The sequence below is a fragment of the Pongo pygmaeus genome, chromosome 4 (genome assembly GCF_028885625.2).
Source record: "Pongo pygmaeus isolate AG05252 chromosome 4, NHGRI_mPonPyg2-v2.0_pri, whole genome shotgun sequence".
NCBI classification, from domain to species: domain Eukaryota; kingdom Metazoa; phylum Chordata; class Mammalia; order Primates; family Hominidae; genus Pongo; species Pongo pygmaeus.
The window spans coordinates 41,176,816-41,196,365 of NC_072377.2; the positions used below are offsets into that span (position 1 = coordinate 41,176,816).

The 19,550-nt window shown below is 38.9% G+C and overlaps 1 protein-coding gene across 2 annotated transcripts in view; it reads right to left on the reverse strand.

Annotated features, from left to right (window-relative positions):
- MROH2B (maestro heat like repeat family member 2B) overlaps window positions 1–19,550 on the reverse strand; it is a 74,388-nt gene that overhangs the window by 15,523 nt on the left and 39,315 nt on the right. For both annotated transcript variants that reach the window (XM_054488977.1, XM_054488978.1), the window contains exons 25-30: window positions 6,445–6,580; window positions 6,253–6,348; window positions 5,907–5,996; window positions 5,437–5,557; window positions 2,958–3,055; window positions 159–311 (exon numbers count right to left, since the gene is read on the reverse strand). In XM_054488977.1, the coding sequence (XP_054344952.1) occupies window positions 159–311; window positions 2,958–3,055; window positions 5,437–5,557; window positions 5,907–5,996; window positions 6,253–6,348; window positions 6,445–6,580 (694 nt within the window). The remainder of the gene's footprint in view (window positions 1–158; window positions 312–2,957; window positions 3,056–5,436; window positions 5,558–5,906; window positions 5,997–6,252; window positions 6,349–6,444; window positions 6,581–19,550) is intronic.

The following is a 19,550-nucleotide window of genomic DNA, read 5'->3' on the forward strand; positions in this document are numbered from 1 at the left end:
TTGTTGTTGAACACACAACGTAAGTCTCTAATGAGGCCCCTTGAGGTTGTGCAAGCCTTTGCATGCTGCCTATCGGTGGACAAACAGAGGTAGTGGCCGACTTGGCATTTCAAAAGTGATAGAATTCTGTTCAGTTGTAAAACTGGCTATCAGTTCACCTGATCTTCCAGAGCAGCTCCCTGCTCCTTCAGGACAGTGATCATCCATATGCCACAGGCCTTTGTGCAAGTGGGGTTGAGGCTCTCCAGACCATCCAGCATTTCCTCTAGGAACATCAGAATTTCTTCATTTGGGATGAATTTACTGACAATCTGAAAATGCACCCAGAAAGATTCGTGTAATCAACCACCCCATTTTATATCTAGATACTTACAACATGCTGTTGTGGTTTGTTTTGGGTATTAGAAGCCACTGAACTTTTCAACAGTTTTGATTGAGGCCACAGAAACTAGAGAAAATACTAGAACAGGGCATAGACATGACCTTTTATTACTAAGCAAACTTTCCATGGAGTTGCCTTTTTTTATCATTTCATATTTATTGAATCCTAAGCCTGCTAAGGCAATTTCCTCTCCAAGCCTAAAGTTACAGCATACTGCATTGGGAAAAATAATGCAGAATGTTTATGTAGCAATATGTACATTATAAAGTCCTTTTACATACATTCATATATCATAGAAACATGTCTTGAATCTGCCACATAATACCTAAACCTTGAGAGTTCAGGAAAATCTATCAATATGTATTAAGTACCATGCTGAATACTCAGGTGGTGGACAGTGTACATATGGAGTATGGATTATTATGAGCCTTGTTTCTTGCTCTTCCAATATTTCAATATTAAGAACAGTCCATAAAAGGTCAATAAAATGGAAAAACTTTGCAATTGTTGTCTCTAGGTACAAGAACTATACAGAATGCTTGGTTGATAGCAGTGTATGAATTTGAGTGTGTATTTCTGTGTGTGTGCATTAATGAAAAAGGGGTGGGAAGGTAGGTGAAAATTTGGTGTTTGAATGAGTTCCAGGATCATTATCTGGGGATTTAACTAAGCAAGATGGTAATGATTATGAGTTTGTAGACACTAGAACGTTCCTGTTTACAATGGTCTTCCCTTTGCATTAAGTGGCCGGATGATGTTGAGAAAATATGAACTCCTTTCCTTGAATATTTGCACATCCAAGCCATTTGCTGAGTTATTAGATCAAAGGACTATACCACGGCTACCATTCTATGTAACTCCAAATGCTTGCCTGTTGTCCAAGCTTCGTGGTTAGCTGTTTTGTCTCACAGTGGGATGGATGTTGATTCAGGAGCAAAGGAAGGAAGGGAACTCATGTTTTTGAGCACCTATTAGGTGTCGAGCACCTTTTAAGGGATTTGACATATGTTCCCTTCCTGTCTCTCAAATGGCTTCTCTGTCATTTGCTGATCAATTACTCATGTCTCCACTACAGCCAGCTTCCTTGTTTCTAATTGCCTCATTTGATAGCTGGAGTCTTGCAGTTTCCTCCAAACTGACTTCCCTAATTTTGCTCTTAACAGTCTACATTCAAATCTCCACATAGCTGCCAGAGTGGCCCTTCAGAAATGTAAGTCTAGTTGTGTTTTTCCTCTCAGAACCACTGTTAGCCTAGAAGAGGCATTTGCACACTAGGAATATGAGCCCTGTCCTCAAGATATTTCACTTCTCTCTGTAAGTATATTGTCATAACATACTGATTTTGCTGGATCCTTTATTGCTACCTGTGGAAAACTGCCATAACACCAATCTAAATCTGTAATGTCTACATTATGAATGATGTTGTCTTACATGAGGGTGCCCTTTTGCATTTCAAAATTGGCATAATTATGTGTAGTAGCCTGACTCTTCTCAGAACCCTCCATTGGCTTTTGATTTCAAATAGAGCAAAAAACAAGTTCCAAACACCGCATGTTCTCACTCATAGGTGGGAATTGAACAATGAGAACACATGGACACAGGAAGGGGAACATCACACACCGGGGCCTGTTGTGGGGTGCAGGGAAGGGGGAGGGATAACATTAGGAGATATACCTAATGTTAAATGACGAGTTAATAGGTGCAGCACACCAACATGGCACATGTATACATATGTCACAAACCTGCACGTTGTGCACATGTACCCTAAAACTTAAAGTATAATAAAAAAAAAACGAACAAAAAAACAAGTTCCTTAAAAAGGCCCAGAAGGCCCTTGGATCAGCCTCTGGTTATCTCTTGGATCTCATTAACCCCTCTTTCTACACTTCAGGGGCTTTGCACTTGCTGTTTTCCCTCTGCCTGGAATTCTCTTTTCCAGATATTTCCACGATTATCTCTTTCAGGGTGTCCTTCTCCAGAGAATCACCTCCTACCTCTTCCTTATTCCCTTTCTTGACTTTATTTTTCTCAGTTATCATTATCTGATATTATGTTTACTTTTTGGATTTCCTTTACTAAGATGCAAGCTCAGTGAAACTGGAATTGCGTTTTTTGCTTTCTTAGTGCCTAGAATAGAGCTTTGCATATGGTAGGTGCTCAGGATAAGGGAGGTAAGTGAATGCATGACTGAATGAGTGATTGAATTGATTGGCCAGTCCTCACAACAACCACAAAATGGTCTTTTGTTTTTGTTTCTTGAGGATGAGGAGACAACTTCAATCAGTGCACACAGTGCATCTGATTAACTCCAAAACTCTTGTTCTTTCCACTCTAACCCACAGCATCCCACATTTTGGGGAAGGACTCTTGGTCTACAAAGTTTCCCACCATATGAAATGATCAGTAATGAGTGTTGACTAGGTATGTGTACTCTAAGTTAGAAAATGACAGGACCACGGGTCCTTCATTCAGCTTGAATATATATCTTCTTTTGCAGTGGGGAGTATGTAGCTTACTCATTTGGAAATCAATCCAGAATCTTTACATCCCCTGGCCACTCCTACATATTTATTACCTTAGCTATTTTAGAAGAAATCTTGATCTGAACCTGCACGTCATCACTTTCCAGCCCTTCCTGCAAACCCTGCAGTCTTTCCACTTCCAAGTGAATGCCTAAAATCAACAAAGGGATAAATGTTTAAGTGTTCAAAGACCTGATAGGGGTTGAAGAGGCTGGCTATATTTTGGTATGACACTAAATTAGCTGCTATCTGATGAGATGGTGAACATAAGCGCTAACACATACTGAGTGGTTTCTACATGCTGGGCACCATGCAAATACTCTGCATACAACATTCGCATTTATTACTCATAAACATTATCATAGACTCTCCTGTTCTATTCTTGCTTTTGCAGATGAGAAAGTGGGAACAGAGATGTGAAGACATTGCCCAAGGCACACGGTGAATAAAAATAGGAGAGTCTGAATTTCAACCCTGGTCTGTCTGACACAAATGCCCAGGTTCCAACTACTCTGCTATGCTGCTATCTCTCTTGGATTTCTATTCTTCAGTGAGCTCCCTCATTGGGGAAACTGAAAAGTAATTATTGTAATGAGAAGTTTACATCAGCAACTGTGTAAGTGATTATTGATATCAATTTATAAATGCAGACCTAACCAATAAAGATTTTCTGTTTATTATTTGAATGTATATTAATCATGGAAACTAACACATGAACCATTCTATGGAAGGCAGCCTAGCCCAGTGAGACACACATGGACTTTGAAGTCAGATGCACCTGAGCTCAAAGCCCAGCTACTCTACTTTCAGTGGTCCAAGTAACTGAAAACTTTTTAATTTCAGACTCTCCCCTTTCAAAATGAAGTGAGAAATGCCCATGAGTATCGATGGGTATTTAATTTAGTATCACACTTGTTACTTGTGTCTAGTAGGTGTTTTAGTAATACATGTTCTTTCTCTCCACCATGCTTGTTTGGTCCATCAGCGAAAATGTCGATGTAAATCGTAAAGTATGGGAGTTCTATTAACAAACAGTGTTTGAGGACCTGAATTTTTCATATTTTAGGAAAATGAAGTGGGCTGAAGGAAAAATAGGCAGAACAATAATAGAATCCAAATTCCTTTCTTCCTATAAGTTCCCTACTGGCATATTTCTGTTATTACTGTAATGGTTTTTTTTTTTGAGACAGTCTCCCAGGCTGGAGTGCACAGGTGTGATCTTGGCTCACTGCAACCTCTGCCTTCCAGGTTCAAGTGATTCTCATGACTCAGCTTCCCGAGTAGCTGGGATTACAGGCATCCACCACCACTCCTGGCTAATTTTTTGTATTTTTGGTAGACAATGGAGTTTCACCATGTTGGCCAGGCTGGTCTTGAACTCCTGACCTCAAGTGACCCATACGCTTCAGCCTCCCAAAGTGCTGGGATTACAGGGTGACCCACCACGTCCAGCCTGGAATGGTTCTTTAGTTCTCACTTTCTTAATTCTATTTTTTCCTGACTTGGTAAAAACATATATCCTTAATCAATTATCTTCCTATATCCCAAAGGACTTTTGTACATACTTTGACTCTGCTGAAGAGTTTTTTCTTTTCTTTTGACTGACTATCTCTCTCCCCCAACCAAATCCTACCTTTTGGCTTTAACACACTTATAAAATGTGAATATTGGAACTGTAACATCTCTGTGTCCCCAGCATTAGAACAGTGCCTGACACATGGAAAGGCACTCAATAAATATTTTGAATACCTAAAAGAATGACGTGTGGAACATAGGCGGGCATGAGGTGGCATTAAGTCTAGACTGTTTCTGCCTGCGTCTACTCTGCAGAACTGCACACACACAATGTAGGGCTGTCCTTGGTGAAACATGGACTCAATTAACCTGGACAGGGAGCCCTGATTGTTGGTTTCAGCCTGAGACGGAGGTTTAAAAATTCCTAATATTTTGTGGTATTGACAGTTATTCACATGAACTTGGAGAGCAGGAGGAGCTCCTGCTCTGAAAATTTCCGCAAAGTTCTGTCTCTTAGAGAGCTTTGAAAGGCACTTAGTACCACGATAATAGTGCAATTTTCTCCTGAAGAAAACCGTGTGATAGAGGAAGCATTGCTAATATGCCCAATTGCTTAGTGATTTAAATCGGAGACTCTCAAAACATTTTACCTACTTTAATGGATCTTTATAATGCTTCGGTGTTATTATCTCTATTTTAAAAACTGGGAAAACAGAGCCACTGAGGAAAGAAATACTTGTTTCAGATCTAGGAGACAGATTCTGTGATATAATTAAGGTATTAAAACAGAAATTGCTGAACTGGAGAGGGAGGGAGAAACAGAGAGAAAGAGAGAGAGTGAGAGAGACAGAGAGAGAAATGGGGAGGGGAGAGGAGAGGAGAAAAGGAGGAAAACGAGGAAAGAGGAGAGAGGAGAGGGGAGGAAGGAGAGAGACATAGGTGTATAAGGAGAAAAGCTGAGAATAAAAGAAGATGGGTTTCTTTTCTTCACTTGTGGGTTCCCCACCTTTCCCTCACCTTTTATATAGAACAGACCAATAGTTGAGCTAGCAGCCGCCTGACGGATGGTAGGCAGGGTATCACAGGAGTGAGGAGCCAGGAGTCCAAGCAGTGAACCGATTTTGAAGTTCTCTGGTGCCTGCAGGATAAAGGAGGCACCCTATTGTGATGGGGTAGCTTGGTCATATCCCAGGATATTCCCAATACTGGATCTCAAGTCTCTTATTTTCTCTCTGCAGGTCCTTAGAATGAAATTTGATCTTGCACTTTCTCCTAAAAGATGCCTATTTTTAAGGGCAGTGGAGAAGTAAGCATGCTCAATTCGTGTGAGCTGCACTCTGAAGTTAGATCTCTCTCCAAAAGTGCTCTGAAAAGCACATCACTCTGAGATGCAAGATCTATCATGCAGGAGTTTTGGATTCCAGAGGTCTCAGAGATCCCTGATGTTTACAAGCAATAAAGTCTATTCATTCTAGGGGATTACTTACCTCAATATCATTTGTCAGCACTTTCGCGGTGATCTGGAAGGCTCTTTCTCTTTCCCACTCTTTTTGTGAAACAAGCCACATTCGGAGAAGCTGTTGGCCGAAGAATAAATGTTCTTTCCTTAGTATTCTTCATATTCATCTAGTTTTATATTCTCTCTGTCTCTGCCTCTTCTGTAACAGGGTGCTCACCTCCCCACAAACAATTTTTAAGTAGATGGCTGTATGTGGGGTGTGGGTAGGTCCAGCTGGATGTCTTCATGTGAGGAAAATGCAGGAGAGTTTGGAGTGGACATTGAAGAACAGGTTAGGGAGAATGAGAATCAGTTTGAGTGGAGGCTCTACTCACATTAAACATTTCTTGACAGTCCTCTGCATTCACATTATCCCATATCATGGTCTTCAGAAGTTTTCCTAGGGCATCCATGGATCGTTCATAGAGAAACTGAAATCAAATATGTGTGTGTGAGTCTCAGGCTGGGGTGAGAGAGTAAGGCCCCACTGCAGATTGTCTTCCTACTTAGGCCTCACTAGTGCATACTTGAATGTGCTCCTTGTCCTTGTCTGTCTGGCCTTCACTTTTCAGATTTTCCAGAGGTGGAAGGGGCAGCAGCCTCCGAATATTCTCCTCAAGAATGTTAAGGTGGTCTTGTAGTGAGAGCTGAGGCTTCAGTTTACTGAAATAAGAACCAGGTGGAGGAATGGATATTACAGTGACCATCAGAACATACCTAGTGGAGTTCCCAAGAACTGCCAATCACATCTGACCATGCGAGTAACGTGTCACATTTTCTGACATGTTGGGATGTTGAGAGAGGTGGTGACAGGAGTAGGGAGAGATGGGAACACAGAATCAGACTGCATTGGTGAGCATAGTCAATATGCCTCCATTCTTTAGATTAGATTGATGAACAAATCATCACTCACTTTGTGTTCCTTAACACTTTATTATATGATCTGTGACAATATTACCTACTTGTTTTCTCCATCTTGTGTGTGTGTGTGTGAGACAGAGAGTGAGAAAGAGAGAGAGAATGACAGAGACAGATATGTATCTCCTCAACTAGATTGTAAGTCTGCAGCAGTGACTTTTATCAATTTCATGTCTCTTTTCATGTTCTAAACAGTACCACATATACTGTAGGTTCTTATGAATGCACAAGTGAATAAATGACACCGGAGTATTTCTTCCTTTCTTTCAAATGTTTACTATAGATTTCATGAAGATATGAAAAAGTTTAGATATGACTTGGAAAAATGCACATGTTCAATACGATTGAAAAACCCCATTTGCTTTTAAATAAAAGTAAGTTAAGACAATAAGATACCATTAGTCAGCTACCAAATTAGCAAAGCAATTAAAAATGATGACACCATCAGAGAAATAAGGTTTACTTAGAGAGGAATAAAATTCAGTACCAGCTGGGAAAGCTCTATGTAGTCTTCTTGTCTTTATTGTCTGGCTCACTGCTTTAAAAGAAATAAATGTATCGAAGTATAATTTATGTATAGTAAGCTGCATCCATTAAAAAATTTTTGAGAGATATTCACACTCATGAAAACGCTGATGGTTATATAACCAATATAGAATCTTTCTATCATACTCTATTTTTTTCTATGCTCCTTTGCAGGTTATCTTTTCCTCCCCCATGACAACCACTGATTTGCTTGCTGTCATTAGAGATGAGTTTTCAAGTTCTACAGCTGTGCTCTCTCTAGCCACATATGCTCGTGAACATGAGTTGTGGCTGATCCGGATTAAGATGCAATGTAAGTGTAACACATGGGATTTTGAAGATTTAGTATGAAGAATAATATAAATTACCCAATTTTAAAATAATGAATATATGTTGAAATAGTATACTAAATATATTGGATTAAATAAAATATACTATTAAAATTAATTTAATCGTTTCTTTTCACTCTTTTAAAAGTGGTTACCAGACAGTTTTAAATGACATATGTGACTTGAATTGTATTTCTACTTGACAAAACTCTTCTAGAGCCTGGTTAATTCTTAATTCATCTTCACGATTGATTTATTTGAGCTTTCTACAAACCTCCCTCATTTTTGTTAACATGGCAACCTGTGCTTTCTCTTATCTTGCCTTTTACCACATTTGGAGAAATTACGTGGGTGCTTCTTACATCTGTTTCCCCCAGTCGGCTGAAACTCTGTCAGGGGAGGGTCATATCTTGTTCATCATTGCTCTTTTACAACCTAGTTCACTGACTGATATGACATAGATGCCACTTAATAATATTTATTGAATAAAACTATCATTCAATAAATGATATCAATCAATCTGAACTACTATACTTAAAAGTTCAGAAATTTTTTTTTTGCACAAAGGTGTCCATCAAAGTATTATTTATAGTTTTTAAAATAGGCAACAATTATATATAGAAATAGGAGGTTGGCTCAGTAAGATGAGACATATTTATATAAGATATTAGGCAGCCATTAAAGATATATTTGTTATCTCAACACAATAAATGGCATATGTGAAAAACTTATAGCTAACATTATACTCAATGGTGAAAGGCTGAAAACATCCCCTGTAAGATCAAGAGTAAGACAAGGATACCATTTTTACAACTTCTATTCAGCATAGTACTGGAAGTTCTAGCCAGAGCAATTAGGCAAGGAAAAATTAAAAACGTATCTAAATTGGAAAAGAAGAAGTAAAACTATCTCTGTTTAGAAATGACACAGTCTTATATGTAGGAGCCCTAATGACTCTACCAAAAAACTGTTAGAACTAATAAATGAATTCAGCAAAGTTGTGAGATACAAAATCAACCTACCAAAATCTGTTGCATTTCTATATACAACTGGTTTGTTTAGAAATGAACAAACTGAAAAGGAAATGAACAACTCCATTTACAGCAGCATCAGAAAGAATAAAGTACTTAGCAATAAACTTAACCAAGTGAAACACAGAAACACACTAAACATTGTTGAAGGAAATGAAAGAAGGCACAAATAATGGAACGACATCCTTTGTTCATGAATTAAACAATATTGTAAAGATGACTAAATCTTAATATTGTTAAGATTAGGTCTACAGATTTAATGTAATTCCTATCAAAATACCAAGGGTGCTTTTTGTAGAAATAGAAAAATTCATCCTAAAATTCATATGAAATCTCTAGAGACCCCAAATAGCCAAAACAATTTTGAATAAGAACAAAGTTGGAGGTCTTTTACTTACTGATTTCAAAACTTTTTACAAAAGCACAGTAATCAAAATAGTATGTAACTGGCATAAAGATAGACATATAGGCTAGGTGTGGTGGTGCGGACCTGTAATCCCAGCGTTTTGGGAAGCTGAGGTGGGCTGACAGCTTGAGCCCAGGAGTTCGAGACCAGCCTAGACAACATGGCAAAACCATGTCTCTACAAAAATAGAAGAATGAGCTGGGTGTGGTGGTGCTCACCTGTGGTCCCAGATACTTGGGAGGCTGAAGAGGGAGAATCACTTGAGCCCAGGAGGTCAAGGGTGCAGCAAGCTGAGATTGTGCCACTGCACTCCAGCCTGGATGACAGAGTGAGACCCCATCTCAAAAAACAAAAACAAAAAAAGAGACACATAAACCCATGGAATAGAATAAAGAGCTTATAAGTAAACCATTAAATGAACTACAACAAGGGTGCCAAGACCATTCCATGGGGAAAGGATAATTTTTTAAAAAACAAATTTTATTGAGTATATTTAAGGTATACAGCATGATGTTATAAGATATACATAGTAGAAGCGGTTCCAAGATGGCTGAATAGGAAGAGCTCCAGTCTACAGCTCCCAGCGTGAGTAATGCAGAAGACGGGTGATTTCTGCATTTCCAACTGAGGTACCGAGTACATCTCAATGGGGCTTGTTGGACAATGGGGGCAGGACAGTGGGTGCAGCCCACTAAGCGAGAGCCGAAGCAGGGTGAGGCATCACCTCACCCGGGAAGCACAAGGGGTCAGGGAATTCCCTTTCCTAGCCAAGGGAAGAGGTGACAGATGGCACCTGGAAAATCAGGTCACTCCCACCCTAATACTGTGCTTTTCCAATGGTCTTAGCAAATGGCACACCAGGAGATTATATCCCGCGCCTGGCTCGGAGGGTCCCACACCCACGGAGCCTCTCTCACTGCTAGCACAGCAGTCTGAGATCTAACTGCAAGGTGGCAGCGAAGCTGGGGGAGGGGCGCCCACCATTGCTGAGGCTTGAGTAGGTAAACAAAGTGACCAGGAAGCTCGAACTGGGTGGAGCCCACCACAGCTCAAGGAGGCCTTCCTGCCTCTGTAGACTCCACCTCTGGGGGGCAGGGCATAGCCGAACAAAAGGCAGCAGAAACCTCTGCAGACTTAAATGTCCCTGTCTGACAGCTCTGAAGAGAGTAGTGGTTCTCCTGGCATGGAGTTTGAGATCTGAGAACGGACAGACTGCCTCCTCAAGTGGGTTCCTGATGCTCAGAAAGTTCCTGAGTTCACTTGAGTTCCTGACTCAAGTGAGTAGCCTAACTGGGAGGCACCCCACAGTGGGAGCAGACTGATACCTCACACGACCAGGTACCCCTCTGAGACGAAGCTTCCGGTGGAACCATCAGGCAGCAACATTGGCTGTTCAGCAATATTCGCTGTTCTGCAGCCTCCACTGCTCACACCCAGGCAAACAGGGTCTGGAGTGGACCTCCAGCAAACTCTAACAGACCTGCAGCTGAGGGTCCTGTCTGTTAGAAGGAAAACTAACAAACAGAAAGGACATCCACACCAAAACCCCATCTGTAGTCACCATCATCAAAGACCAAAGGTAGATAAAACCACAAAGATGGGGAGAAAACAGAGCAGAAAAGCGGAAAATTCTAAAAATCAGAGCGCCTCTCCTCCTCCAAAGGAATGCAGCTCCTTGACAGCAATGGAACAAAGCTGGAAGGAGAATGACTTTGACGAGTTGAGAGAAGAAGGCTTCAGATGATCAAACTTCTCTGAGCTAAAGGAAGAAGTTCGAACCCATAGCAAAGAAGCTAAAAACCTTGAAAACAGATTAGGTGAATGGCTAACTAGAATAAACAGTGTAGAGGAGTCCTTGAATGACCTGATGGAGCTGAAAACCATGGCATGAGAACTACGTGACAAATGTACCAGCTTCAGTAGCTGATTCGATCAACTGGAAAAAAGGGTATCAGTGATTGAAGATCAAATGAATGAAATGAAGTAAGAAGAGAAGTTTAGAGAAAAAAGAGTAAAAAGAAATGAACAAAGCCTCCAAGAAATATGGGACTATGTGAAAAGACCAAATCTACGTCTGATTGGTGTATCTGAAAGTCATGGGGAGAATGGAACCAAGTTGGAAAACACTCTTCAGGATATCATCCAGGAGAACTTCCCCAGTCTAGCAAGGCAGGCCAACCTTCAAATTCAGGAAATACAGAAAATGTCACAAGGATACTCCTTGAGAAGAGCAACTCCAAGACACATAATTGTCAGATTCACCAAAGTTGAAATGAAGGAAAAAATGTTCAGAGCAGCCAGAGAGAAAGGTCGGGTTACCCACAAAGGGAAGCCCATCAGACTAACAGCGGTTCTCTCAGCAGAAACTCTACAAGCCAGAAGAGAGTAGGGGTCAATTTTCAACATTCTTAAAGAAAAGAATTTTCAACCCAGAATTTCATATCCAGCCAAACTAAGCTTCATAAGTGAAGGAGAAATAAAATACTTTACAGACAAGCAAATGCTGAGAGATTTGGTCACCACCAGGCCTGCCTTAAAAGAGCTCCTGAAGGAAGCCCTAAACATGGAAAGGAACAACCGGTACCAGCCACTGCAAAAACATGCCAAACTGTAAAGACCATCAAGGCTAGGAAGAAGCTGCATCAACTAACGAGCAAAATAACCAACTAACATCATAATGACAGGATCAAATTCACACATAACAATATTAACCTTAAATGTAAATGGGATAAATGCTCCAATTAAAAGACACAGACTGGCAAATTGGATAAAGAGTCAAGACTCATCAGTGTTCTGTATTCAGGAGACCCATCTCATGTGCAGAGACACACATAGGCTCAAAATAAAGGGATGGAGGAAGATCTACCAAGCAAATGGAAAACAAAAAAAGGCAGGGGTTGCAATCCTAGTCTCTGATAAAACAGACTTTAAACCAACAAAGATCAAAAGAGACAAAGAAGGCCATTACATAATGGTAAAGGGATCAATTCAACAAGAAGAGCTAACTATCCTAGATATATATGCACCCAATACAGCAGCACCCAGATTCATAAAGCAAGTCCTTAGAGACATACAGAGAGACTTAGACTCCCACACAATAATAATGGGAGACTTTAACACCCCACTGTCAACATTAGACAGAAAGTTAACAAGGATATCCAGGAATTGAACTCAGCTCTGTACCAAGTGGACCTAATAGACATTTACAGAACTCTCCACCCCAAATGAACAGACTATACATTCTTCTCAGCACCACATCACACTTATTCCAAAATTGACCACATAGTTGGAAGTAAAGCACTCCTCAGCAAATGTAAAAGAATAGAAATTATAACAAACTGTCTCTCAGACCACAGTGCAATCAAACTAGAACTCAGGATTAAGAAACTCACTCAAAACTGCTCAACTACATGGAAACTGAACAACCTGCTCCTGAATGACTACTGGGTACATAACGAAATGAAGGCAGAAATAAAGATGTTCTTTGAAACCAATGAGAAAAAAGACACAACATACCAGAATCTCTGGGACACATTTAAAGCAGTGTGTAGAGGGAAATTTATAGCACTAAATGCCCACAAGAGAAAGCAGGAAAGATCTAAAATTAACACCCTAACGTCACAATTAAAAGAACTAGAGAAGCAAGAGCAAACCCACTCAAAAGCTAGCAGAAGGCAAGAAATAACTAAGATCAGAGCAGAACCAAAGGAGATAGAGACACAAAAAACCCTTCAAAAAAATCAATGAATCCAGGAACTGGTTTTTTGAAAAGATCAACGAAATTGATAGACTGCTAGCAAGACTAATAAAGAAGAAAAGAGAGAAGGATCAAATAGACACAACAAAAAATAATAAAGGGGATATCACCACGGATCCCACAGAAATAGAAACTACCATCAGAGAATACTAATACCTCTACACAAATAAAATAGAAAATCTAGAAGAAATGGATAAATTCCTGGACACATACAACCTTCCAAGACTAAACCAGGAAGAAGTTGAATCCCTGAATAGACTAATAACAAGCTCTGAAATTGAGGCAATAATTAATAGCCTACCAACCAAAAAAAGTCCAGGACCAGATGGATTCACAGCCGAATTCTACCAGAGGTACAAGGAGGAGCCTGCACCATTCCTTCTGAAACTATTCCAATCAGTAGAAAAAGTGGGAATCCTCCCTAACCCATTTTATGAGGCCAGCATCATCCTGATACCAAAGCCTGGCAGAAACACAACAAAAAAAGAGAATTTTAGACCAATATCCTTGATGAACATTGATGCAAAAATCCTCAATAAAATACTGGCAAACCAAATCCAGCAGCACATCAAAAAGCTTATCCACCATGATCAAGTGGGCTCCATCCCTGGGATGCAAGGCTGGTTCAACATATGAAAATCAATAAACGTAATCCAGCATATAAACAGAACCAAAGACAAAAACCACATGATTATCTCAATAGATGCAGAAAAGGCCTTTGACAAAATTCAACGACGCTTCATGCTCAAAACTCTCAGTGAACTAGGTATTGATGGGACATATCTCAAAATAATAAGAGCTATTTATGACAAACCCACAGCCAAAATCATACTGAATGGGCAAAAACTGAAGGCATTATCTTTGAAAACCGGCACAAGACAGGGATGCCCTCTCTCACCACTCCTATTCAACATAGTGTTGGAAGTTCTGGCCAGGACAATCAGGCAGGAGAAAGAAATAAAGGTCATTCAATTAGGAAAAGAGGAAGTCAAGTTGCCCCTGTTTGCAGATGACATGATTGTATATCTAGAAAACCCCATCGTCTCAGCCCAAAATCTCCTTAAGCTGATAAGCAACTTCAGCAAAATCTCAGGATACAAAATCAAACTGCAAAAATCACAAGCATTCTTATACACCAAAAACAGACAAACAGAAAGCCAAATCATGAGTGAAGTCCCATTCACAATTGCTTCAAAGAGAATAAAATACCTAGGAATCCAACTTACGAGGGATGTGAAGGACCTCTTCAAGGAGAACTACAAACCACTGCTCAATGAAATAAAAGAGGATACAAAGAAATGGAAGAACATTCCATGCTCTTGTGTAGGAAGAATCAATATTGTGAAAATGGCCATACTGCCCAAGGTAATTTACAGATTCAGTGCCATCCCCGTCAAGCTACCAATGACTTTCTTCACAGAATCGGGAAAAAACTACTTTAAAGTTCATATAGAACCAAAAAAGAGCCCGCATTGCCAAGACAATCCTAAGCCAAAAGAACAAAGCTGGAGGCATCATGCTACCTGACTTCAAACTATACTACAAGGCTACACTGACCAAAGAGCAGGGTACTGGTACCAAAACAGCGATATAGACCAATGGAACAGAACAGAGCCCTCAGAAATAATACCACACATCTACAACCATCTGATCTCTGACAAACCTGACAAAAACAAGAAATGGGGAAAGGATTCCTTATTTAATAAATGGTGTTGGGAAAACTGGCTAGCCATATGTAGAAAGCTGAAACTGGATCCCTTCCTTACACCTTATTCAAAAATTAATTCAAGATGGATTAAAGACTTACATGTTAGACCTAAAACCATAAAAACCCTAGAAGAAAACCTAGGCAATACCATTCAGGACATAGGCATGGGCAAGGACTTCATGTCTAAAACACCAAAAGCAATGGCAACAAAAGCCAAAATTGACAAATGGGATCTAATTAAACTAAAGAGCTTCTGCACAGCAAAAGAAACTACCATCAGAGTGAACAGGCAACCTACAGAATAGGAGAAAATTTTTGCATTCTACCCATCTGACAAAGGGCTAATATGCAGATTCTACAAAGAAGTTAAAGAAATTCACAAAAAAAAAACAACCCCATCAAAAAGTGGGCGAAGGATATGAACAGACACTTCTCAAAAGAAGACATTTATGCAGCCAACACACACATGAAAAAATGCTCATCATGATTGGCCATCAGAGAAATGCAAATCAAAACCACAATGAGATACCATCTCACACCAGTTAGAATGGCAATCATTAAAAAGTCAGGAAACAGCAGGTGCTGGAGAGGCTGTGGAGAAATAGGAACACTTTTACACTGTTGGTGGGACTGTAAACTAGTTCAACCATTGTGGAAGACAGTGTGGCGATTCCTCGAGGATCTAGAACTAGAAATACCATTTGACCCAGCCATCTCATTACTGGGTATATACCCAAAGGACTATAAATCATGCTGCTATAAAGACACATGCAGACATATGTTTATTGCGGCACTATTCACAATAGCAAAGACTTGGAACCAACCCAAATATCCAACAATGATAGACTGGATTAAGAAAATGTGGCACATATACACCATGGAATACTATGCAGCCATAAAAAATGATGAGTTCATGTCCTTTGTAGGGACATGGATGAAGCTGGAAACCATCATTCTCAGTAAACTATTGCAAGGCCAAAAAACCAAACATTACATGTTCTCACTCGTAGGTGGGAATTGAACAAGGAGAACACTTGGAAACAGGATGGGGAACATCACACACTGGGGCCCGTCGTGGGGTGGGGGGAGGGGGGAGGGTAGCATTAGGAGTTATACCTAAGGTAAATGATGAGTTAATGGGTGTAGCACACCAACATGGGACATGTATACATATGTAACAAACCTGCACATCGTGCACATGTACCCTAGAACTTAAAGTATAAGAAAAAAAGATATACCTAGTAAAAGGTTACCATAATGAAACAAATTAACACAGCCATCATCTCACATAGTTATCCATTTCTCTCCTATCCGCTCCCACCTCTGCCCCATGGCAAGAGCAAAAGTAGGAGCAGCTATAATCTACTCACTTAGCAAAATCCTTAATACAATACACTATTATTAAATATAGTCCAAGGTTGTACATTATTAGATCTTTAGACTTATTCATCAGACTTACCTGCTACTTTATATCTTTTGACTTACATCTTCCACTTCCTACCCACCACTGAGAATAAAATGGTAGCCACTGTTTTTTATTCTCCATTTCTGTATATCTGACATTTTAAAAAATTCCACATACAAGTAAGATTATACAATATTTTTTTCTGTGTCTGGTTTATTTTACATAGCATAATGTGGTACAGGTCCACTCATGTTGTATCAAAAGGCTGAATAATATTCCATTGTGGGTATAAATATCACAATGTCTTTATCCATTCATTCATTGACAGACACCTAGGTTGTTTCTATATCTGAGCTATTGTTAATAATGCTGTAATAAATATGGAGTTACAGATAACTTAAAATTTTTTTAATTTAAAAAGCTATAGGGGTACAAGTGGTTTTTGGTTACATGGATGAGCTGTATAGTAGTGAAGTCTGAGATTTTAGTGTACTTGTTACCCAAATAGTGTACATGGTACCCCAATGGGTAATTTTTCATCTCTCAGGGAATGCAGATATCTTTACGAGGTGGTAATTTCATTTCCTTTGGGTATATACACAGAAGAGAAATTGCTGGGTCATATAGTAATTTTATTTTTAATTTCTTTTGGACCGTTCATACTGTTTTCCATAATGGATGCACCAATTTACATTCCCACCAACAGTGTACAAGGGTGTCCCTTTCTCTCTATTCTTGCCAACATGTGTTAGGGTTTCTTTTTGATAACAGCTATCTTAACAGGTATGAGGTAATATCTCAGAGCAGTTTTGATTTGTATTTCCATAATTATGAGTGATATTGAGTATTTTTCATTTGCCTTTCAGTCACTTGTATGTCTTCTTTTGAGAAATGTCTACTCTGGTCCTTTGTCCATTTTTAAATCAGGTCATATATTTTCTTGCTATTGAGTTGTATGAGTTCTTTTTAATTTTGGATATTAACTCCTTATCAGATACATGGTTTGCAAATATTTTTTCCCAATCCATAGGTTGCCTTTTCATTTTGTTGACTATTCCTTTTGTGCTGCAGAAACTTTACAGTTTGATGTAGTGCCATTTATTTATTTCTGCTTTTGTAGGCCAAGCTTTTGATGTGAGGACAATCTTTACAACAAATGTTGTTGGAAAAACTGAATAACCACATGCAAAGGAGTTAAGTTGGACCCTTATGTTACACCATATGCTAAAATCAACTCACAATGGATCAAAGATCTAAATTTAAGAGATAAAACCACTAAACTCTAAGAAGAAAACATAGGGAAAAGCTTCAAGATCTTGAATTTGACAGTGATTTCTTGAAACACAGGCAACAAAAGTAAAAATAGACAAATGGACTACTTAAAAATTATAAACTTCTGTGCACCTGGGGAATACAAAAGAGGGAGTGAGAGTGGGGAGTAAGGGTGAAAAAAGCTACTTATTGGGTACTATGCTCACTACCTGGGTGACAGATTCATTTGTACCCCAATTCTCAGCATCATGCAATATACAAACCTGCACATGTACTCCCAAATCTAAAATAAAAGTTGAAAAAACAAAACAAAACAAAACTTTTGTGCATCAAAAGATATAATCAGCAGAGTGAAAAGGCAACCTATGAAATGGGAGAAAATATTTGCAAATCATATGTCTGATAAGAGGTTAATGTCCAGAATAAATTTTAAAAATATGATAATTAAACAACAAAACACCAAACAAGTTGATTTTAAAAATGGGGAAAGGATTTGAGTATACATTTCTCCAAAAAAGATATACAAATAGCTAACAAACATATGAAATGATGTTCAACATCACTAATCATTAGGATAATGCAAATCAAAACCACAAGAAAATACCACCTCATACCCATTAGAATGGCTATAAAAAACAAAGTTTTGGGTCACAAAAATCAATATACACAAATCAGTAGCTCTGCTATACACCAACAATAATCCCTTTTACAACAGTTGAAAAAAAATTAAATACCTAGAAATATACTTAACCAAGTGAAAGACCTCTATGAGGAAAACTACAAAACACTGCTAAAAGAAATCATAGATGACACAAACAAATGGAAACACACCCCATACTCAAGGAAGGGAAGAATCAATATTGTGAAAATGCCCATACTGCCTAAAGCAATCTACATATTCAATGCAATTCTCATTAAAATACCATCATCATTTTTCATAGGATATAGGAAAAACAATCCTAAAATTCGTATGGAATAAAAAAAGAGCCTACATAGCCAAAGCAATAGTAAGAAAAAAGAACAAATCTGGAGACATTACATTACCTAACTTTATATAAAACTATAGTTACAGAAACAGCATGGCACTGGTATAAAAATAGGCACTAAGACTGATGGAACAGAATAGAGAACCCCAAAATAAAGCCAAGTGCTTTTAGCCAACAATATGAATGTACTTAACAATACTGAACTGTACACTTAAAAATGGCTGATTATAAATTTTACATTTTATTTATTTTGCCCCAATTAAACATTAACAAAAACTAAAAACTAAGAAAAGTATGATATTTGTGAAGAATTGGTGATAATGTGGAAATATGTAAGGTGAAGTTAGAAAAAGCAGGATGAAAAATCATATGCAGAGTAGAATCTCAACTCTGTTATAAAAATGGAGGACTAGAAATAAAGACTTAAAGGAATGTATTAGCGCATTTTCACAGTGCTATAAATACCTGAGACTAGGTAATTTATAAAGGAAAGAGGTGTAATTGACTCACAGTTCCACGTGGCTCAGGAAGCCTCAGGAAACCTAGAATTGTGGCCAAAGGCAAAGGGAAAGCAGGCACCTCTTCACAATGCAGCAGAAGAGAGTAAGCATGTGAAGGAGGAACAGCCAAACATTTATAAAACTATCAGATCTCATGAGAACTCACTCACTATCATGAGAACAGCATGGGGGAAACCACTCCCATCACCTAATCACCCCCCTCCCTTGACATGTGGAGATTACAGGTCTCTCCCTCAACATTTGGGATTACAATTCGAGATGAGATTTGGGTGGGGACCCAAAGTCAAACCACATCAAGGAAATAGACCAAAGTGTTGGCAACAGGGGCACTATGGGTGGTTTGTATTATTTTTATAAAAATTTTTGTGGTTTCCCAATCTTTACAGAGGACTTCTATTTCTTTTTCTTTTTGTTTCTTCCATCTTTTATTTTAGGTTCAGAGGGTACATGTGTGGGTTTGTTTTATGGGTAAATTGCATGTCATGAGGATTTGGTGTACAGATTATCTCATCAATAAGCATAGAACCAGATAGATAGTTTTTAAATTCTCACCCTCCTCCCAACCTCCACCCACAACTAGGCCCCAGTATCTATTGTTTCCTTATTTGTGTCCATGTGTACTCAATATTTAGCTCCCACTTATAAAATTAGTGGTATCTGGTTTTCCTGCATTAATTTGCTTAGGTTTATGGCTTCCAGCTCCATTCGTGTTATTGCAAAAGACAGATTTTATTTGTTTGTATGGCTGTGTAGTATTCTATAGTGTAATGTATCA